This window comes from Prunus avium, chromosome 6 (genome assembly GCF_965620075.1).
Source record: "Prunus avium chromosome 6, drPruAviu1.hap1.1, whole genome shotgun sequence".
NCBI lineage: Eukaryota > Viridiplantae > Streptophyta > Magnoliopsida > Rosales > Rosaceae > Prunus > Prunus avium.
The window spans coordinates 3581840-3600266 of record NC_142289.1 but is presented as its reverse complement, the minus strand read 5'-3'; the positions used below and the strand labels follow the sequence as shown (position 1 = coordinate 3600266).

The window sequence follows — 18427 nt, the reverse complement described above, 5'->3', positions numbered from 1 at the left end:
GTTTTAAAGCCCAAAAACAAAAGGAAAAAAAAAAAGAAGTGGAATTATCCAATGGGAAGGGACGGCTGGCTGGGGGAGCTGTGGGGTTTAATTGTTTTTTTAATGGATATATTTTATTTAGGCTCTTTTAAAAAACCTTTTTTAGTTTTGCTTTTCTCTCATGCTCCAAAAATTTGTCAATAGCCATTGATTACAATTGATCCAACGGGGAAAAAATGGGCGCAGTGATACACCAGGTCATTATTGGTAATGGCTGTTTTCAGCCTTCACTTTAGACTTTAGTTGGTCAGCAGACCAAAATGTTGACAATTATGCAATATTCAAGAAAGGGCTGCTCTCTCCAAGTCAACAACTGAAAGGCCTAATTGAAATTTAGAGAAACAAGTCTGAGCTTCAGAATCTGGAGCAGACCTCTGAGCTCTTATTCCCTATTTATCATTCTCTTTCTCTTATCTTTGCATCTCTTGGAGTAATTTGCAGCTAGTATTATAATCAAATTCCAACATCATCCACGAAAGAAAACTACTTTCGACAACGGCTTAGGGTACTTATTATTATTAAAAATCATGTTTAAATAATTCTTGCGTCAACCATACATTTGGCTCTGATCCTCATTTTTTAATGTTTTTTGTTGTGCATGCGTTGTTGTGTTTTTGAGTAACGCAGGTCATGGCCGAGAAGATTATTATGTTTTGCCGTTACTATGTTCTACTTATTGTTCTTCTTCCTTATCGAACCCTCCAATTCATCTACCACAAGCTTTCATTTCAAGTCTCAAGGGCCTCTAACCTAGATGCTGCTGAGGGCATCGAAAACCATGTTCCCATTGCGCCAAAGCTCTCTTCTTCCTTCATTACAGACTCCGAAATCCAATCTGAATTTGCTCACCATGCTCCTGGTGTTGCCAGGATGAACAATGGCAGCTTCGGTTGCTGCCCTGCCTCTGTCATCTCTGCCTTGCAACAATGGCAGCTCAAATTGCTCAGCCAACCGGACCATTTCTACTTTAATGAGCTTGAGAACAGGATACTTGAATCAAGATACAAAATCAAAGACCTTATCAACGCAGAAGATGTGGATGAAGTCTCCATTGTAGACAACATCTCCACTGCTGTCGCCATAGTCCTGCAGCAAGCAACATGGGCCTTTGCTGAAGGGAAATTTAACAAAGGGGATGCTGTCATTATGTTTCACTGCGCTTATGGCGCGGTGAAGAACTCAATCAAGGCCTACTTTTCACGTGCTGGTGGATATGTTATCGAAGTTCAATTTAATTTTCCATTGAATTCCAATGAAGAAATTATAAGTGAATTTAGCAAAGCATTGGAGAGAGAAAAGGGTAATGGTAGGAGAGTGAGATTGGCTGTGATTGATCATGTCACATGCATGCCAAGTGTTATAATGCCAGTTAAGCAATTGGTTAAAATCTGTAGGGAAGAAGGTGTTGAACAAGTTTTCATAGATGCAGCTCATGGTGTTGGGTGCGTAGATGTTGATATGCAAGAAATTGGGGCAGATTTTTATGCTAGTACTTTGTATAAGTGGTTCTTCTGCCCACCTGCAGCTGCATTTCTGTATTGTAGGAAGTCAGCTACATATTCAGATTTGCAATTGCATCACCCTGTTGTATCTCATAGGTATGGTATGGGGTTGGCTGAAGAAAGTTTTTGGGTTGGGACAAGGGATTATACTCCATATCTGGTGCTTCCTTCAGCTATGGAGTTCGTTAAGAGGTTCGAAGGCGGTGTTGAGGGAATCAGAAAAATGAATCATGATGCTGTTGTTGAGATGGGGAAGATGTTGGCAGAAGCTTGGGGAACCAATCTAGGCTGCCCTCCTGATATGTGTGCTAGCATGATCATGGTTGGTTTACCATCTTGTTTGGGGATTTCAAGTGATGATGATGCTATGAAGTTATGGGCACATTTACGCAAGAAATTTGGTGTTGAAGTCAGGATACATTATCAAGCTCCCAAAGATGGAGAGGTTGTGTTGACAACAGGGTACGTTCGAATTTGTCATCAGATTTACAACAAAGTTGATGACTATTACAAGCTCAGAGATGCAATTAATCAACTTGTTCATGACGGGTTCACTTGCGCTCTTGAGGTATACATATTGCCTTCATCCACTTTATTGGTTTGTAAGCTAGAGCCTAGACATACTACACAACACACTGCAATTTCCTGAATTTGGTTTGCTTACTTGTTATTGACCTGGGGTTTTATGTTAATCTGCAGTTCAATGAGGCCTGAAGAAATCCGTTCGATAAAAAAGAGCTATATATATAGTTCTCTGTCTCCTGCATGCTTGCTAGTTGAAACGCAAACAATCTATGCAGAAAAGTTTATGAACTTGTTTTTGTTTTTGGTTTTTTGGGTTTGATATGCAGAAATGTTGGTGTATGAATACATAAGCAATTGTCAGTCAGCTTCAAGTAATGTAATTTCCAGAGATGTTTTCGACAACCACTTACTAATGGACTCCATTCGAACACAACATTGACTTAAGAATATTATAGTAGTACGGCCATGATATCTTCAAATTCTTAAGTAGCATGTGACATAAATGTGTCCTTTAAAAACTTGAATGTGTCAACTTTGATCCAATAGCTTAGATTGGGGTTCAACTTCAATGTCTATTAGCTTTGTGGTTTATGAACCGAAAATGGGTTTCAACTTAAAATGTCAACTCCCAAAGTACCCTTTTCTTTCTTCCAAGGGTTTGAAGATTATAACTTGTTATGTGCATTATGTGTCACCTATGAAATTAACATCTCACTTATTTTTCTTGGTTTCTATTTATGATATAGCTTCACAAAGCTAATCATACAAAACTAAAACCTCCCCAAAAAAAAAGTTTCATCCTTCTATGAACAAAGAAAAAAAAGTTTCATCCTCTGCTTAATTAATTCACAAGGTAGGTCTTGTAAGCAAACAAAGTTGACATGGTTTTCACAATAAATTTAGTATGAAATGTAGTGGTTTTATTTTATTTCACTAAGAGTAAGAAAAATCTTAAATTTTTATTTTTTTTCTATTTTTTTGAAAAGAAAAAGAGGAAGAAAAAACTGGGTTGTGAAGTAAGAAGACGTATGAACTGGTGGGAAACCAAATAGAATACATATATACACACATATCCCCTGCCCAGTGCCATTGACATTCCACATGTAACGTATTCATATATCCAAAATACGTAGAAACAGTAAGCCAAACAAACCATATTAACCACCATTCTCTCTCTCTCTCTCTCTCTCCCTCTTTGGGTATGATTTTGTGGGTTCACACGCATACTTAAGCGTTCCCCAAATTCGTAGCTGCGAGCCCAATTCCAATATCGCAATTTCAAAATCGAATTGGGCATTGGGGTTTGAGACCTCAGTCTCAATTCTAAAAGGTGATCATCTCAATTTCCGATCTTTTTTTTCTTTCACATATTGATCTATCGTTATTACAGAATTTAGGGTTTTCAGAATACCTTCTGCAGGATTAAATTTTTCACTTAAAAAGTCTAAATTTTTGGTATTCATAGAGTATCGGCTCTTTCTTTTAGGGTATAACTTGATATTCCAATTTGTTTCGATCGAAGTTTAGGTACCCATTTGCTTATGCTTTCGTTTATTGTTAAATTCCTTTTAGGGCCTTTGAAAGTTGCTGCCTTTCTCAGTTTGCATCTGCAACAAAGTTTAATCCTTTGTCTGGTTAGGTCCTTCCCAGCTGCCAAAGACTTAGATTTGGAGCAATTTTGTATGACTGTTTTACTTTTTTTTATAGAAATAAATATGAAATAATGAGTTTTAAAGACTGGAAATTTTAATTTTGTTTACATTTTGTGCATTTGTTAGTAACCAGAAACACCCCTATCTTAATTAGAAGTTAAAGTCTGATCGCTTAAGTTTAGTATGCATTATGTATTGAGTTTAAGCTCAATTAAATTTCTTAGCAATGAAATCTGAAGTTAAACTAGTACTTTTCCCCTTATTGCTGTAATATGAAGTGACATGATGTCTGGTGAGAGAGGCACTCCTGTTTATGACACTGTGCACAGTTAACAGACAATGTACTGTAGATAATATCTATTGCCTGATTCTGTTATGATGATTTGATACGAATTTGTTTGTTGTGTTTGACTGAGACAGATCATGGAGGGAAAGAAAATCATAGCAATTTGTCAGTCAGGGGGGGAATTCTTGACTGAGAAAGATGGTACATTGTCATATAGGGGCAGTGACGCTCATGCAATTGACATTGATGACCAGATGACATTTAACGAGTTTAAAACAGAGGTGACTGAAATGTTTAGTTGCAGCAATGACAATATGTCCATCAAATACTTCCTCCCTGGCAACAAGAAGACCCTGATTACTGTTTCCAATGACAAGGATCTCAAGCGCATGATCAAATTCCACAGTGATTTTGCAACCGTTGATATTTATGTCATAGAAGAAATAGTTGCTCCTGACGTCTCCAACATGCCTGCCAGTAGGTAGTTCTCTTGATATGCATGCTAGTATTTTAACTACTGTTTTGGAAATTTTCTTTTTAGTGTTTTAGAATTTCATGGATTTTTTTAGGTCGAGCAGAACAACTCTATCAGAAACTGTGGTTCCAGTTGATGCATCTCTCGATGTTGTGGACTTTGTGGGCGACACCACCCAGCCTGATATCCCACTTGATGCCTCTCTTGATATTGTAGATGATGCCAGCCCTATTGATGCACATATTGATATACCCAATGAAATATCACCCATTTTCCCTCTTCTTGGCCCCAACGATGAGAAGCATGCTAAAGGTGCACAGCAATGGCAGAATGCTATTACGGGTGTGGGCCAAAGATTCAGCAGTGTTCATGAATTTCGTGAATCGTTGCGTAAATATGCCATTGCACATCAGTTTGCCTTTAGGTATAAGAAGAATGATAGTCATCGCGTGACTGTCAAGTGCAAGGCTGAAGGCTGCCCTTGGAGAATTCATGCATCAAGGCTATCAACCACTCAGTTAATATGTATCAAGAAGATGAATCCAACACATACATGCGAAGGGGCTGTTGCAACTACGGGGCATCAGGCAACAAGGAGTTGGGTGGCTAGTATAATTAAGGAGAAGTTAAAATTCTTACCCAATTATAAGCCCAAGGATATTGTGAACGACATCAAGCAGGAATATGGAATACAGCTAAACTACTTTCAGGCCTGGCGTGGGAAAGAAATAGCGAAGGAGCAGCTTCAAGGTTCATACAAAGAGGCATATAACCAGTTACCGTTCTTCTGTGACAAGATAATGGAGACAAACCCGGGTAGTCTTGCTACTTTTACGACTAAGGAAGACTCCAGTTTCCATCGCCTATTTGTCTCATTCCATGCCTCATTGTACGGTTTCCAGCAAGGTTGCAGGCCTCTCCTTTTCCTTGATAGCATACCCTTGAAATCAAAATATCAAGGCACATTGTTGGCGGCAACAGCTGCAGATGGGAATGATGGGGTTTTCCCTGTTGCTTTCACTGTGGTTGATGCAGAAACTGATGATAACTGGCATTGGTTTTTACTACAACTAAAATCTGCATTCTCAATAACTTGCCCTATAACATTTGTGGCAGACAGGCAGAAGGGATTAAAAGAATCAATTGTTGATATATTCAAAGACTCATACCATGGCTATTGCCTGCGATACTTAACCGAGCAACTTATCAGAGACTTGAAAGGGCAGTTTTCTCATGAGGTGAAGCGACTCATGGTTGAGGATCTTTATGCTGCTGCTTATGCACCTAGGCCTGAAAACTTCCAAAGTTGTCTTGAAAGCATTAAAAGTATCTCACTGGAGGCTTACAATTGGATTGTACAAAGTGAGCCCCAGAACTGGGCAAATTCATTCTTTCAAGGTGCTAGATATAACCATATGACATCCAACTTTGGAGAGCTGTTCTATAGTTGGGCATCAGATGCACATGAGTTACCAATAACACAGATGGTTGATGTGATCAGGGGTAAGATTATGGAATTGATCTACACAAGAAGGGCAGAATCTAATCAATGGTTGACAAGGCTGACTCCATCCATGGAGGAAAAGCTAGATAAGGAAACCCAGAAGGTCCGAAACCTCCAAGTGCTACTTTTGGTTGGTAACACTTTTGAGGTTCGTGGTGACTCCACTGAAGTTGTTGATGTTGATCGCTGGGACTGTAGTTGTAGAGGGTGGCAGATAACTGGTTTACCATGCTGCCATGCAATTGCTGTCATTGGTTGTATGGGCCGGAGCCCGTATGATTATTGTTCAAGATACTTTACCACCGAGAGCTACAGACTGACATACTCAGAGTCAATACATCCTGTTCCGAATGTAGACATGCCTGTGGTGAAGGCTTCTTCTCAGCTAGCAGTGACAGTAACCCCTCCTCCCACCCGCCGGCCACCTGGCCGGCCTACTACAAAGAAATATGGACCACAAGAGATGTCTAAGCGTCAACTCCAGTGCAGCAGATGCAAGGGTCTTGGGCACAACAAGTCCACTTGCAAAGAGTTATTGTAGAGTATTAGACGTTGTAAGTATCAACCTTTTTTGTGAATAATGTTCAATGTTTTACCCAGTTTACATCTCAATTTTGATAGTTGTCAAAAGAAACATGTTGTTCCGATGCGTCCATGTTTTTACTGGTTTATTGATGAGTATACGTGGTGGCTGCACATTAGTATTCAAGTGCATTGTAGGTATGGCTTCTTTGTATAGTCTTGCATTTGTTTGAATTTGCGCTAGCACCAGCTTTTGTTTTGATGTCTCAAATAGAGTTCCCTGGCTGCTAATGAGGCTTTAAGGATTACATTTCTTTTTTTGGTTCAATGTATTTTTGGCTGACATGTATTTTAGCTTAAATATACCTTAATAATTAAATTTGCTCTTTTTTTTCCCCTAATAGGTTTGCATCAGAAGACAAAGGCAAGGGCATCACAATCTGTACTAGACTAGTGGAACCTCAGAGACAGAATGGGACCTGTTTCTTAGTTTAAAATAACCAAGCCATGGAACCTGACGTATGTAGTTGTAATTATCATTCCCTTTTGGTAGTTGTATTGCTAACTTGGATATTTGCTAGTTTGACTTAGTGTAACGAGTGTGATGACTATAACATTGTTAGTAGGAGGAGCATGTTCTTAGAGTTACTTGAAGGTCCATGGAAGTTGGAATGGCATGAATAGATGCCAAAATGTCCTTTCTCTTGTAAATTATCCTTTTGGTCAGTTGACGAATGATAAAAGCAGCTGACTTGAACTTGTATTTATTGAATACAAGTTCTCCATGTGTAACATTTTGCTTCGCCCGTTTTTTTAATTCCGATATACAAGCGATACTGAGAAGGGGAAATCGATCACAAAACCACGGTGCACTGGTTCCCTTTGTAAAGTTGTAAATGTTATATTATGTGGGTTGAATGAGAAAGCTGGAGAGTGGTACCAAATTGTAGGCCAACATGTGATCTGTGGACTCTATTTATATGATGATTATGTGTCAACACGAACATTTGGATCGACCCCCAAGAAACCCCAAGGCCACTCTCCGGCAACCACGCCAGAAAGCAATGGCCACCACTCTTGGAAAAAAATGGCGACTTGGTGGGTCTGACCAGTCATACCAAGTGACTGATTAATGTTTATATAATATGAAAAATGAAAATAGGCCAATAGGAATTGAAAAAAGAAGAAAAAAAAGAATCAGTTTTGTTTTGGATTTCTTGGGATTAAGGTACACGAAAGAATCTGCGTGCAGCCTAGCTAGAACGCATATTGGGTGAACGTTCAAGCTCAAGTCATTGCCTCCCTCAATTATATAAAAGAATTGTTTGATGCTTGTGTAAGCTGTTAGCCCTCTTGACGTCTCTTGCAAAGTACTCATCGGCTATGTGCCATGCATAATGCATTTCTTGCAAGCTCAATGGGCTTCTTCAACGCTTGATCAAGAAGAACTGGTTTGGCTTTTCCAGGAGGCAATTGTTGAAGGCATTTTTGTTGGTATGAGATTACAGAATTCAGGCTGCTCTTAACATCAGCTGACTTTCTCCCGAACAAGTCCTCTGATCGAACGGCTAACACAGATTCAAGCTGGCCAATCCCCAAGTCTATCAGTCTAAAGCAACCAAGTTCTCCCTTTTGGTGATCACCACCTTTTGGCTTATTGTGTGCCACAATTTTCATTGCAGCAAGGGTTGCTTTGATAGCCGCTGTAAAATATTTTACCACATCAGCTTTGTTGCCAACCGGACTAAGAGTGTCTTGGCAAAGTCCCCTGTAAGCAGTTTTGCCACAAATGTTGTCAAGGCTCATGTGGATGCCTGTGTTGTTCATCGGGTGTTCTGTAGTCTTCTTGGGGCTATCTACATCCACCATGACAAGCACCACAACCGCAGCGATAACCACGAAGGAGACCCCGATCACTATCATGTTGCTAAGAATTTCATTCCTCTCTGATCTTCATCCATTAGGAATTAATGACATAATAAGGGATGACGGCACAAATTGCTTGTTCTTCTTTAGTTCTCTCCTTTAATATGTGTGCGTGTATTTGAGGCTCAACAGCGCCTGCAACAAGAAATAGAACTGATCTTAACTGCATTTAGTTTAGTAGTTTGTTTTTGGTAACACAATACTAGAAGTTCAAAGCCTTTTTCCTCTGACTGCTATTTTTAAGCAAACTCTGGTAAGACTCGTATTAATTAACATTGACTGAGTCATTTGAAGGCAACTAATTCAGGGAAAAAATACAATCAATCAACCAACATTAAAATTATTCTTTGGGAAAAATTACACAATGAAATAGAATAAAACGATATCCATCCAACCAACCAATAAATAACAAAGAAAATTACGCTAATTTTGAACCAACAAGAATTTTTATTTTTATTTTTAAAAAGGGAGGAAATTTCTGAAAAGTCTATCCGAAGAATGACACTTACAAATTTCCTCCTTACACTTATTTTTTATGTCTTTTATCAGTTCAAACTTATAGTACTAAAAGCAAAACAAGGAGGGTTCATGAACCACTTGCACAGGGAAAAGCTGCCCAGATTGAATCTTCGATCCCAACCTTCACCTCAGTTTGCCTATCATTTCATTCTTGACCCTTCTTGGACTACGAGTAAAGTACCACGCAACAAGTGAGGTCCGAACAAGTCTCATTAGGGATGCTTGGTTCTGACTTGGCAATCTTCTACATTTGAAGTGGCTTCAACTTCTTTTGATTACATAAAGCTTCCCCGAGCAGCTAGCTCAAATAGGACATAAATACTCTGCATTCTGTCTTCCGCATCCATTACTTTTTGAAGGATTTTTTGCTGAAACATGTATAAAGTTAATTCAGAGACAAACAAACAGTTTACAATAAAACTTCCACAGAGATTCCATCGACAAAGAATTACATTTGAAGCTGTAGGAACATATTGGTATAACAACGAACCTTTCTTGGTCTTGGTTGAGGGTTAGAATCTGTACAAGAGATCAATGCACATGGTACATGAAGGTGAAGAAAACTATTGAACAGGGTAGGCAACAATCATACCCCCGATCCATTGCACTAGGCACCATAGCTACAAACTAGCTCAGCTGTGACTGATTTTGGAGACAAAATCTTCAATAGTGAACATGTAACAAAAGCACACTTCACCAAGGTAGTTGAGCGATGAACAGGTCATGAATTGATTATTGGATTGGAAGTATCATGATTCATGTCACATCTAATCCCTCTGCAAGGATGTTGCTAACAGTATCTTGGACAGTACAATTATCACAGTCCAACACGTTCCAATCTACTTCTTCGCTAACAGCAGAACCAATAAGCAATCCATGAGTCTTAGCATCTGGGACCCAACCCTTTTCCAACATTATATCCAACAATCGACAGGCCTCACGTTTATAACCCTCTTTCCAGAGGCCGTTAATCAGTACATTATAAATTGCTGAATTCAGAGCTTTGCTACTAGAAGCAAGCTTATCAATTGAATCTGAAATCACGTGCAGCTGAGAAAGGTTGGCTATACAAGACAGTAGATTAAATAGTCTCTCTGAATCAGGTATAAGACCCTCGTTGACCATCATACGGAAAAGCAATATGCATTCTTTTACTCGATTCTGCAGACTCATGCTTTGTATGAGTATGCAATATGCATCCAGATCAAGATTGCAACCCTCCACCAACATTTTTGAGAGAACTACTAGCAGATCTTTTGCCTTGTCTAATTTTGACAATCCAAGCATAATAGCTGAGTAAGTTGAACTGGTAGAAGAAGTACCAGAATAATAGGCCAATTTTTGTAGCCTTGTTGCTTCATCAACCTTTCCTGTCTCACATACACCCTTGATCAACATATTGAACGAGGAAGACTGGATAGAGCACCTATTACTAGACATGTAACAGAACACTTCAGTGGCCTCATGAGTCATTTCCACTAGGCAAAGGCCTTTGACAAGCTCAGAGTAAGATGTAGGATCCAAAACCCAGCTTTTGGCACGGATGTGATGAAATAAATCCAGAGCATTTCTGTAGTTGCTTATTTTGCAGTTTCCAATAACTAGAGCTGAGTATGTGGCACAGTCAGGAAGAGAAGAAGACACCACCATTCTACCTAGAATTTCAAACGCTACCCTAATCCTGGAATTCTCGCAAAGCCATCTGATAAGGATATTCCACGAATTACAATCAGCTACATCACTTGCAGACATTTTCACAAGTAGGTCTTTTGCCATAAGAAATTTTCCAGCACTGCAGCAACCTTCAAGCAATACATTGCAGGCAGAAGTTTCTAAGATATGCTTATCTTCCAAGAACTTCATAGCATCATCTATCTTCCCTAATTTACAGAACACATTTACTACATCCGCAAACACATCATTAGCTGGTGTCAATCCAGTTTCCATCATATCTTCTAGAACCTTTATCGCATCATTTAAACAAAGGTTCTTGCATAAACACTGTAACAGAACCCCACAAATCAATGAATCCGGCATAAAATTGGAAGCTCTCATCATTTCGAACAGTCTGATTCCCTCCTCGGGTCTATTATTCTGACAAAACAAAGGTATTAGGGTGGAATAAAAACTCAAATCAGGCTGACAACCAAGTTCAAGCATTTCACTTAAAACAATAACAGCTTCATCCACTCTACCTTTTGCAATAAGCGCCTTTATGAGTATCTCAAAGGTCCTACTATTAGGGCTACACCCTTTCTTCTTCATTCTCCTATACTGACCCAAAGCAGACTCAATGTGGTCGGTCTCCAACAATGCCTCTAACAAATAATTCAAAGTTTCAATAGTTGGTAAGATCCCTGCCGTCACCATCTCCTTGTAGACAAACAAGACCTCTTGAAAATCTCTCTTATCCTTCACAAGAGCGCCCAATACAGCATTAAATGTTTCAATTGAGGGCCTATAGCCACCTGCCTTCATATTCACAAGTACCCTTATTGCCTCACTTTGCCTACAATGTTTAACAAACATATTAACCAATGCCAAAAGAGCCTCTTCAACACCTGGGCATTTATCTTTCACCATATTTTGACAAAACCCTTCCATTTCCTCAACCTTTCCAGCCAAACCCAGTTTCAAAATGATCCGATAATACGTATCTGCGGTGTGGTTAAACCGTCTTTGGAGGGAAGCCCATTTGAATACCTTCACTGCTGAGCTCAAATCATCAGTGTTATCTAAAACCCGGATTAAGTTATCAGGAACAAGCTTATTCCTCAAAGACTGGATATTTTGTTCAAAGTCGGATGAATTTGGTGGGTCTTGATTGTTTCCCGGGAAACATTCAACGGTTTTAGCACATGAAGCTGAAGAAATGCATGCACCTGAGCAGACCCAGAAAGGGATTCTCTTGGAAAATGTCAAAGGCTGAAGCTTTACCAGCATTGCAAGAGTTCATGAACAGTTTGTGCTATTTCCTCCGGTAAAACAAGAAGTTTATATGTAAAAGAGAATTAACGAAAGATTGATCACTGACCTGAGAAATGAAGTACAAAACTGAAGGCAGAGAATGACATGAAAAACTGACATCTTAGGATTTTAGAAAGAGAGAGCGAAGTAACCAGGTTGTGTCAACTCTGTGAACTTCTTGGTTCTGCCGTGAAGAAGGGCAGAGAGTTTTGTTTCTCTGAGAAGTGACTTGGGCCTCTTGGGCCTTCGGACTGATAATTGACTTGGGACTTTTGGGCCTTGGGACCTTGTCTAGGGCAGAGCTACTTGGGCTTGTCTTGATACTACTTTGGTGAGCTTGGTCAATTTTGGTCTACTTTTGTTTATCTTTTTTTTTTTTGGGTCTTCTTTATCGTATAATATGTTTCCAATTAAATTTGTGTTCTTGTAATTTTTAGTACTTCTCACATTAGTGTTCGACTGGCCTCTTAATCTTTGACCTTTTGTTTTAACTAATGTTTAGGGAAAAAAAATTATAATTTGTTATATTTGTTATGGTCTTTATTTAAGTTCATAAATTTGAGCTTTTTAATTTCGGATGAAGTTCTTTATGGAGAGTTTAATATTATTTTTATGGGCTAATATAGAAAATGAATTGTCATGGGTTTGTAGCTTACGTAGTTAAGAACACTTATTTATGCACTCCAAGTTCTAGATTTGATTCCCTCAACCCAATATCACTTATATATATATATATATAAAGTGAACTTGACATGGGGTCCTAATTAAATCTTTAAAAAGAAAATTGATCATTTAAATTTGTGTGGGAAAATATATTTTAAACTACTAGTCAACCGAAAAAATAAAATAAAAACAAAGACAAGTAGATAGAGCCCAAAAGCATGGCCCGTTTAATAAGCGAACCAGCCCGTCATTGTTTAAAACAGGAAGATCCAAAAATGGTCCAAATAGGGCCAACGTGTCAAGACCCCATTGGCGGTGTAGAAAATTTGGATTTGCCGCGCTGTGGGTCAAACTGAAAATAAAGGAGGACCAAGCGATAGCTTCGAGAATCGTCATATTTACGAACCCGAGGCTCGGAAGCTCCGAACCAAAGCAATCAGGCCTCCGTCTGGGCGTCGACATTTCGCTTAAACGCAGCAACTTCCACTGAATAAAGACAAAAAAATTATAATTTTGTAAAGAAAATCCCACTATCAATAACCCTAATTTCACGGGTTTATTGATGCTAAGTTGGTTTCCATTTTGAGCCCTTGGATGATGCCCGAAAGCTGATTCACCGCCGTCCGATTGTGTTACCTTCTCTGTTCTTGGGCTGAAACAGAGTATTAGTATTTGATTGAGGTCTATCTGTCTGTCTGTCATATGTTGGGAAGAAGACAAAGAGATTCCCAAGTGGGTTTTGCTCAGCAGCTCTTTGTTCGAACTGGGTGTGTCACTCAGCACCTGGTATCTCTCTCTCTCTCTCTCTCTCTCTCTCTCTCTCTACTGCGTGTTTCTGCTGGTTTAAAAAAAACGTTTCTTTGTGTTCTCATGTTGTTGATGCTGGTGACTGGTAAGAGTTGCAGTTTTCTTAGTGTCTTTGGATCTGTTTTTGGGATTTTTAGGAACTTACTTGCAGACCCATTTGCATGTAGAGGTCAGGAGGTTTTCAATTTTTAGTTTATTGAAAAAGATTGGAACTTTTTATGGTTTTGTTTATGCTTTCTTTTTTCCTGCGAAATTTGATATGTGGGTCAGTTGTAAACTCAAATGGACTTAAACTTTTTGAATGGTGAATTTTGTTTTACTTTATTTTTCTGGGTATGAGCTTCAAATTTGAGACTTTTCAGTTCAGATTTCTTTAAATTCAGTAGACCCAGTTGATGCCTCTCTCTCTTAACTCCATATTATTTATTGGCTGAGATTGACGCACCTTAGGCATGCTTCTCTCTCTACCACTTCCTTAATATTTCTCTCTCTTCATAATAGTTGGGTTGACGTTCTGAGGAGCTGTATTATTTGCATGATAAAATTTCAAAAATATGTGCAATTATCTTGGACTAGATTATCTCGAGAAAATGATGTTGGTAGAACTGTTCATTTTTCAAAACAAAATTGGCATGAATTTTCATTTTTTTTAAAAGTTGAATCCGTCAAACCATTTACAGTGTTTTTAAAGTTACAATTTATTTAAATAATCATTTTTTAAATTTCAATTTCTTGAAGGCCATGAAAATTTAATGCACAACGACCGCTTTCACATGCAGCTATGAAGTTAATAGCTTTCACTGTAAGGACCAACCTCTGATCTTTGGGCCCTTACGACTTTATTAACTGTATTCACGCCATACAGATCTTCACCATCAATCTCACTTGGCTAAAAAGATTTGGAATTTAAGATGTCAATTTCAGAGAAATCACTGCCCTGCTCGCCTTCTTCTTCCTCCTCGTCATTGTCATCGATGTCGGTCCAAGAGTTTGATCCATTGTTAAAAGATTTGAACGAGAAAAAGCAGAGCTTTCGGCGGAACGTGGTGTCTTTAGCATCGGAGTTGAAGGAGGCCCGGAACCGCTTAGCTTCTCAAGAGCAATCATTTGTAAAAGAAACACTTACAAGACAGGCAAGTAGTTGTTGATTTAATAACTTTAGGCTCTTTTTGTATTTTATATGACATGGTTTGAGTCTTGAAATCAATCATTTCTCTTTTTTTGGGTGTTTGTGTTTGTGGGGTCATTTTGGTTTGTTTATGCAATTCTAAGTGCTTTTTGGGGATTTTTACAGGAAGCACAGATGAAGGCTAAAAACTTGGAAGAGGAGATTGGTAGATTGCAGAAGAGATTGGAACATAGAAATGAGAAGCTTGAGGCTTCAGCATCTACCGCTGAAAAGGTCCCACTCACATCCCAGTTCTTGATTATGTATAATTTTTCATTAGCTTTTTTAATTTCTGGCTACCTGTTTAAAAAATTATCATTTTCTTTTAGGTAGATCCTCACACTTAAGACATGATTAACTAATTACGGTTGTTAGCTTTTCTTTCCTAAGTTGATGAGGTCTTTAATTAGTTGTTTTTATTCCATCTTGCTGTTTTGAAATTATCAAACAAGACGCACATCTCATACACATCATTGGGGATACCTTTTGGCTTTTCCTCTTTGTTTTTGTCGGAGCCCATAGGAGAAAAGGTGACCAGGTCTTATGATTTTATATAATTGTTTCCTTCTTTTTGGTTGCTTGAACAATTCAAGTAATTTTTGCTAGTATGCCAAGATATAGTGGTAAGTTAGGAAAGTGAGGGAGTGCACCCTCCTAACAGTTCAAACTTTTGGGAACTGTAGTAAACAACCAATGATGTTAATTCTTCCACATAAGTCTCAAGATTAAACTTTGTGCAACCTTTGTTACATACTTGACCTCGCATTAAGGAGTTGCCAAGTTTAGGGTTTCTTAACTGTTTTCCCAATAGAAGTTTTGAGTGATTATATGGAGTGATAAATTCCGAATGAGAAACAAATGGGATTAAAATTTGCTTCTCATAACCATCTACTTCCCCCTAAACCTTTATTTCTTTTTCCTTGTATGCATTAAGTCCTAATGGGTTCAGATTAAAAGAAGCTAAATTAGTGTTATTCCCCATATCAACACATTAAATAGTTTAGCCTGAATAAAATGATAGAATTGTCTTCAAAACTTGGGAGATCAAATAATTTCTTTTTCAAGTCTCTGCAAATGTACACGTAGGTAGGCACATAATAGTTGCATTTATAAACAGAAGATGCAACACATAACTGTTGTCCTGAAGGCAGAAAACCAAGTTCAACTTGGATTTCTATTTGTGACTAGACATAAAGAAGTGAAGAATACCATTGTGAGATATGTGGACTGTTAATAACTAAAGTAAATTGGAGTTTAAAGGGATGATGTGTATTAAACAAAATGAAGACAGGTGCATTTTGTTTTAAATTAAAATAACTGTATGCTGGAGCTTATTTTGCTTGTTACCATTTGTTAAAAAAGATTTGGGTAATTGTTGGAGTATTAAGAAAATTTATTATTTTACTTTTATGAGTTTTTAGCCAATAGACAAGTGTGATATGTTTGTATTTTGGAGCATATACAGTAGCTACTGTCTTTGAAGTATCTAATTAGTTATTAATTAGCAAGGTAACTGCTTGCAGAGCATAGTTTATGGTAGTTAGGGTTGTGAACTTTATTGGTGTACAATTTTCCCTGACTATGGTGTTGTTAATGCGACTGCAGTACCTCATGGAATTGGATGGTCTGAGATCACAGCTTGCAACCACTCAGGCAACTGCAGATGCTAGTGCTGCATCAGCTCAGTCGGCACACCTTCAGTGTTTAGCACTTTTGAAGGAATTAGATGAAAAGAATTGCTCCTTAAAAGAGCAAGATGATCGTGTAATTAGGCTAGGAGAGCAATTAGATAATCTGCAGAAGGACCTTCAGGCACGAGAGTTTTCCCAGAAGCAACTGAAAGATGAAGTTTTGAGAATTGAGCATGACATTATGCAAGCTGTTGCAAAAGCAGGGGTGAACAAGGACTGTGAGCTGAGGAAAATATTAGATGAGGTTTCTCCAAAGAATATTGAGAAGATTAATAAGCTTTTAGTTGCAAAGGATGAAGAAATAGCAAAGTTGAGAGATGAAATCAGGGTAATGTCTGCTCATTGGAAGCTCAAAACTAAGGAGTTTGAATCACAGGTACATTCATCATATGCTTTCTTTGTCCCCAGTTTGCTTGTATAAAGTCCTTGTTAATAAATTTTTTTATTAACTTCAACCTGTTTCTGGGAACAGTTGGAGAAACAACGGCGAGCAGATCAGGAACTGAAAAAGAGGGTATTGAAATTAGAGTTTTGTCTCCAGGAAGCTCGTTCTCAAACACGAAAGCTTCAAAGGGTAATCACTAACATTTTGTTTTACTCTGTTTGTGTTATTGAAGTTGCATTTTAGTTCAAACCTTGTGCCTGCAAATGGTCATAGCAGAGCTTTAAGCAATTACACGGGCCAGTGTTGGTGTTCATTTAGCAATAATTAGGTCCTTATCAATCAATTTTTCTCTGCAACTATATATTGAACTAGCATAAGAACATATTCATTGTGACAGATGGGTGAGCGAAGAGACAAAGCTTTGAAAGAGCTCAAAGATCAGTTACAGCAGGGTGGCGGTGGAGCTTCAGCTGCTGAAAGCCAAAATTTCTGGGAAAGCTCTGGTTTCAAAATCGTGGTGTCCATGTCCATGTTGATCTTGGTGGTGTTCTCAAAGCGATGAAATAGTCGCACTATTGAGCTGTTGATGTATAAAGAACATGAATCTGTAGTTTTTAGTCAAGGAATTAGGAATAGTGCATAGGCCACAGTAGAAATGCTCATTGTAGAGGTTCTTATTATGTAAACATTATCAGAGAATGCAATTTTGTTTTTCTTGTTAAATCCACATTAGTGTATGGAAATTGAATCCATGTATGGCATCTTGGCTACACTGTATTTGCCAACAATGTTGTATTGGATTTATTTTATCTTTGTTTTTTTGGTAGATAATTAGATGTCTATCCTTTTTTCTTTTCTTTTTATATAATTTTATAGGAGACTTTTCTTTTTGACATGTTAATTAATGTTTAACGTTTCTAGTTGGGAACCTTCAATTCGTGACATGCGTTCATGAATGAAAAAGGACAATGAAGTATTCAATTTGGCCACTCATCTCCAACCCAATAGTTAAGTAACCAAATCTTAGATGGTGTTGTCTTCTGAGTTCTAACTCTAAGCATCTCCTCCAGTCAAAATGTGAGAAGGAAAGGCCAGATTTTGTGTGGATTTTCAGTTTAATTAACCATAAACTAATTTATTGATAAAACCCAATTTGTAAAAAGATGGAAACTTGGGAAGGTAGCAAATGGAACTTAGGCTGACGATTACTATGTATGCATGGTATTTTAGTAATTTAGATTCGAAATTAGTATATGGGTTTAGCTTGAAATGCGTTCATGAATGAAAAAGGACAATGAAGTATTCAATTTGGCCACTCATCTCCAACCCAATAGTTAAGTAACCAAATCTTAGATGGTGTTGTCTTCTGAGTTCTAACTCTAAGCATCTCCTCCAGTCAAAATGTGAGAAGGAAAGGCCAGATTTTGTGTGGATTTTCAGTTTAATTAACCATAAACTAATTTATTGATAAAACCCAATTTGTAAAAAGATGGAAACTTGGGAAGGTAGCAAATGGAACTTAGGCTGACGATTACTATGTATGCATGGTATTTTAGTAATTTAGATTCGAAATTAGTATATGGGTTTAGCTTGAAATGCTAATCTATGACACTAAAAATATGCATAAAGTTTGATGATTATTACTTGTCATGATAATGACGGGCATGGATCGAACATCATGATGATCAGAAGAGCTTGATCCGGATACAATTAATGTGGAATTTAGCTCCATGTGTAATGATGTTATGATCAGGTAACTTAATATTGTAAATGGAATGTGAAAGTAAAATCAGTCC

The 18427-nt window shown here is 38.0% G+C and overlaps 4 protein-coding genes across 6 annotated transcripts; 3 read left to right on the top strand and 1 right to left on the bottom strand.

The window, feature by feature from the left end:
• The first annotated feature begins 366 nt into the window (after positions 1-366).
• On the top strand, positions 367-2499 carry LOC110770561 (putative L-cysteine desulfhydrase, chloroplastic). The gene is made up of 3 exons (XM_021974711.2): positions 367-544; positions 667-2109; positions 2241-2499. Exons 2-3 carry the CDS (start codon positions 670-672, stop codon positions 2253-2255), a joined length of 1455 nt encoding a protein of 484 aa, XP_021830403.1. The 5' UTR covers positions 367-544; positions 667-669; the 3' UTR covers positions 2256-2499.
• Positions 2500-3158: 659 nt separating this feature from the next.
• On the top strand, positions 3159-7297 carry LOC110770586 (uncharacterized). 2 transcript variants are annotated; one of them, XM_088255225.1, is made up of 5 exons: positions 3159-3396; positions 3639-3700; positions 4139-4485; positions 4574-6537; positions 6910-7297. In XM_088255225.1, the coding sequence occupies exons 3-4, from the start codon at positions 4142-4144 to the stop codon at positions 6522-6524; spliced, it is 2295 nt and encodes a 764-aa protein (XP_088111351.1). In that variant the 5' UTR covers positions 3159-3396; positions 3639-3700; positions 4139-4141; the 3' UTR covers positions 6525-6537; positions 6910-7297. The 2 variants fall into 2 exon arrangements, with proteins under 2 accessions (XP_088111351.1, XP_021830444.1); XM_021974752.2 differs by lacking the exon at positions 3639-3700 and having other exon boundaries at positions 3160-3396.
• Positions 7298-8858: 1561 nt separating this feature from the next.
• Positions 8859-12083, bottom strand: LOC110770554 (uncharacterized). 2 transcript variants are annotated; one of them, XM_021974705.2, is made up of 2 exons: positions 9403-12083; positions 8859-9318 (listed from the first exon to the last, which is right to left on the bottom strand). In XM_021974705.2, the coding sequence occupies exon 1, from the start codon at positions 11891-11893 to the stop codon at positions 9707-9709; it is 2187 nt and encodes a 728-aa protein (XP_021830397.1). In that variant the 5' UTR covers positions 11894-12083; the 3' UTR covers positions 8859-9318; positions 9403-9706. The 2 variants fall into 2 exon arrangements, with proteins under 2 accessions (XP_021830397.1, XP_021830396.1); XM_021974704.2 differs by having other exon boundaries at positions 9441-12083.
• Positions 12084-13097: 1014 nt separating this feature from the next.
• Positions 13098-17462, top strand: LOC110770589 (nuclear envelope-associated protein 2). Its single transcript, XM_021974758.2, has 6 exons — positions 13098-13366; positions 14299-14520; positions 14682-14789; positions 16161-16622; positions 16719-16820; positions 17029-17462. Exons 1-6 carry the CDS (start codon positions 13283-13285, stop codon positions 17191-17193), a joined length of 1143 nt encoding a protein of 380 aa, XP_021830450.1. The 5' UTR covers positions 13098-13282; the 3' UTR covers positions 17194-17462.
• The last annotated feature ends 965 nt before the right edge of the window (positions 17463-18427 follow it).

Bases quoted from the DNA above. Each gene is read 5' to 3' on its own strand.
- LOC110770586 (XM_088255225.1), top strand. From the start codon at position 4,142: ATGGAGGGAAAGAAAATCATAGCAATTTGTCAGTCAGGGGGGGAATTC. The intron at 4,486-4,573 runs GTAGTTCTCTTG...GGATTTTTTTAG, and splicing joins TCCAACATGCCTGCCAGTAG to GTCGAGCAGAACAACTCTAT.
- LOC110770561 (XM_021974711.2), top strand. From the start codon at position 670: ATGGCCGAGAAGATTATTATGTTTTGCCGTTACTATGTTCTACTTATT.
- LOC110770554 (XM_021974705.2), bottom strand. From the start codon at position 11,893: ATGCTGGTAAAGCTTCAGCCTTTGACATTTTCCAAGAGAATCCCTTTC.
- LOC110770589 (XM_021974758.2), top strand. From the start codon at position 13,283: ATGTTGGGAAGAAGACAAAGAGATTCCCAAGTGGGTTTTGCTCAGCAG. The intron at 14,521-14,681 runs GCAAGTAGTTGT...GGATTTTTACAG, and splicing joins AAGAAACACTTACAAGACAG to GAAGCACAGATGAAGGCTAA. The intron at 14,790-16,160 runs GTCCCACTCACA...ATGCGACTGCAG, and splicing joins CAGCATCTACCGCTGAAAAG to TACCTCATGGAATTGGATGG.